Source organism: Metopolophium dirhodum, chromosome 8 (genome assembly GCF_019925205.1).
Source record: "Metopolophium dirhodum isolate CAU chromosome 8, ASM1992520v1, whole genome shotgun sequence".
NCBI lineage: Eukaryota > Metazoa > Arthropoda > Insecta > Hemiptera > Aphididae > Metopolophium > Metopolophium dirhodum.
In genome coordinates, this window is record NC_083567.1 from 16,825,728 (window position 1) to 16,828,967 (window position 3,240).

Below are 3,240 nucleotides of genomic sequence, written 5' to 3' on the forward strand. Positions count from 1 at the left end.
CACCATATTTTTTTTTTGCGATTTAAATTGGCAAAAGATTGACCAAATGTTGAGGGAACTACAGTGGATATTATTATATAATGGTTTATTATTCATTATATACATTATAGAACACATTTCGGAACAAACACCTTTTGCCTTTTGGTATAAGTTACCTACATCACATATTATGTGGTATATATAGCATACCCTTGTACCATGTATGTCCTATATTTTAGAACATACCTATAAATTATATTTGTGCACTAAAAATACATGCAGTCCGTAGATGTAAGAAGACAAAATTAATATTGAAAAAAAAAATAATAAAATACTTATAATTTTTGCCGAATTATAATAATATAGTCTATACAATGATAATGGAAACATATGTTTTAATCATTCATCAAAATGACATCGATAAAAAAAAAGAACATTCGACTTTTGGCTAAAATTAATTTTATTTATTGTATTTGATCAAATTGGAAAATGATAAAAAAAAATAACTGTATAACTCAAAATAAGGCCTTTGCTTGTTTTAATAAATTGATCAGCCACCGCCGTCATCCCTCGTCGAAAATCGACGAAATCCGCGAGCAACTATATACAGCTGGAGGCCACTGCTGCAGTTGCGATTTTCTACGGTTTCGACCGAGTGCGTGGCTTGAGTCGTTGAACTTTTCGTGTCAATAATAATAGACGTAAGAAATCGAAAAAACTCATAGGTTTTTCAAAATATTTTCCTTGTTCTCGCGTAGTTCTTTTGTTGTCACCGCGACATGTAGGTATAATATTATAATATATTATTATGTGTGTACGCATTAAAAAATTATATCAAACCGTCGATAATCTGACTTGGGCACGCACATATAGTGCACGATGAAGTGGACAGAGGGGGGAAAATAAACCGGGAAAAATCGAGGAAAAGTATACTACCGCGGCGCACCGCTGTCCTAACCCACCACCAATTACGTACACGCACGAGTTGCATTAAATGATATGACGTATAATATTAAATACATATTGTTTCTTACACGACACGTCGTCGTCAAAACTCACACGAAAAACTGTAGAAAACCACTTGTGTGGCGCGCGTGTGAGAGCGCCGTTACCTCAGCACTGCCAAGTTTGAAACTGAATATCAAAATTAACCAGTATTATGTACTTTTTTTTGTACAATTTTGTACAACCAAAATAAAATTTTTTACACCTTCCCCAACTTAAGAAAACATGATTTTCTCATGACCTTGCTGCGTAAACATTACCCCAGCACTGCCAATAAGCAATATTATCAAATCGAAATACTCCAACTCACAACTGGTCAAATACATTTAGTATAAGTACTAAGTACTAGAATACGAAGTAAGTATAAGTACATGGGTATACGCACTGCCACACTGGGTGAGTGGGGTGGGTAATGGGAATTAAATTATTTTTTATTGATTATATTGCCTTTAAATCTGAGCCCTAGTTATGATATTATTATTAATTTCGTTAAGGGGCCTCGTTACGTTTAATATTTGAGTGGCAACATTTGGGCAATTTGTAATCAATTACAGTTTACAATAATATAAATTTTAAATTTTACAAAGTGTTCCATAAGTGTCTATAGACAATTTTCTGGCGAGTTCAGGTTTTACAGAATAAAAGTCGGACAATGAAAACTAATTTCAATTTTATTACAACTTAAGGTCTTTTGAGCTAAAATTGACGACAGTACCTAGCGAGGGCGCGAGGCCTCTTATCTGTGGTACATTATTATGGGTAGGTATGTTTGATCCACTAATTGTAATAATATGTATCGGTGTATACCAGTGGTTCTTAACCATAGGGTCGCGACCCAATTTTGGGTCGCCAATAATTTGAAATGGGTCGGCTAAAATTTAAAACGTTGGTATAATATTTTTATTTTTAAGCCTTATAATATAAATAATAAATGAAACCGTTTTCGTAAATTCCCAGTATTGATAATTGGTACAAAGAAGCTTATTAAATTACATTCGTTTCCGTTAATGTCAACCGATTAAGTATAATTATAGCTATAAGTTATAGTATTTGATAAGTTTTTCACCAGCATTTTTCTTAGAATCAACTATCAATGTTGTGAACGTCGTATGGTATTTATTCGTGTAGTCGTGAGGTTAACGTCTACCTACCTGTACCCTGTGCGGAATAGTCATTAGCATTAATATAATATTATTTGTAAATAGACTAAAAATTTTGTATAATTTTGTATTGTGTATTAAACATTTATAATGAGTAAACAGACATCACTTTCATCTTTTTTTATAAAACCTGTGGTAGTTAAAATTAATGAAAATGAAAAGACGGAATCAAATGCAAATGAACAAGAAATAGAGAAAGACGAAATGCCTAGACAAAAGGTAAAAATATCAATGAACTACACTTATAAATACATTGATAAATATATTGGTTATGGGTTTACTTATATAAACGAAAACAGAGTAGATTTGCCACAATGTGTTATTTGCGGTAATGTACTAGCAAATGCTTCTTTAAAGCCAAATAAACTTTTGATATTCGATCAAACAATATGTGGATTCTTAACCCGTTTTTACCCTGTGAAAATCATGAATTATCTTTATTAAATGAAATCCAACTATTAGAATTATCGTCAGATAAATTATTAGAACAATCTAAAAATTTAAACCAATTTTGGATATCTTTAAGAAATGAGTATCCTAATCTTTACGAAGAAGCAATAAAGAAATTAGTTCCTTTTGCAACAACATATTTATGTGAATTCGGATTTTCGACATTAACTACGATCAAAACCAAACCAAGAAATAAGCTTGATGTCGAACCCATGATGCGTATTTCACTTACTAACTCCATAGAAGCTCATATTGATTCATTGGTGAAGCAACATCAAGACCAAGGAAGTCATTAAATTCTTCATTATTTAAAAAAAGTATTTAAATTAAAAATTATTTAAAAAAATATGTACAATACAATTATTAAAAATAAACTATAATAATAAACTATAATAATATTATGACCTGTTACTAGTACAAGTAATAAGAGTAAGAAAAATTATTAAATTAAGAGTACCCGGTGGTTTTTTTATTCCGCCATTGAACATTATTTATAAAAAGGTCACATGAAAAATTTGGTATATATCTTGGGTCGCCACTACACAAAGGTTAAGAACCGCTGGTGTATACTGTATAAAACTAAAATATAATGATATTATATTATTTTTGTACACTTATAAAACTAACACTATGAATTGTTTATTGT

At 30.9% G+C, this 3,240-nt stretch overlaps 1 protein-coding gene across 1 annotated transcript; it reads left to right on the top strand.

Moving 5' to 3' along the window:
* The first annotated feature begins 2,533 nt into the window (after positions 1-2,533).
* LOC132951332 (protein FAM200A-like) lies at positions 2,534-2,890 on the top strand. The gene has a single exon (XM_061023154.1). The coding sequence runs from the start codon at positions 2,534-2,536 to the stop codon at positions 2,888-2,890; it is 357 nt and encodes a 118-aa protein (XP_060879137.1).
* Positions 2,891-3,240: the final 350 nt, after the last annotated feature.

Excerpts from the sequence above, each read along its gene's own strand:
- LOC132951332 (XM_061023154.1), top strand. The coding sequence starts at position 2,534 with ATGTGGATTCTTAACCCGTTTTTACCCTGTGAAAATCATGAATTATCT.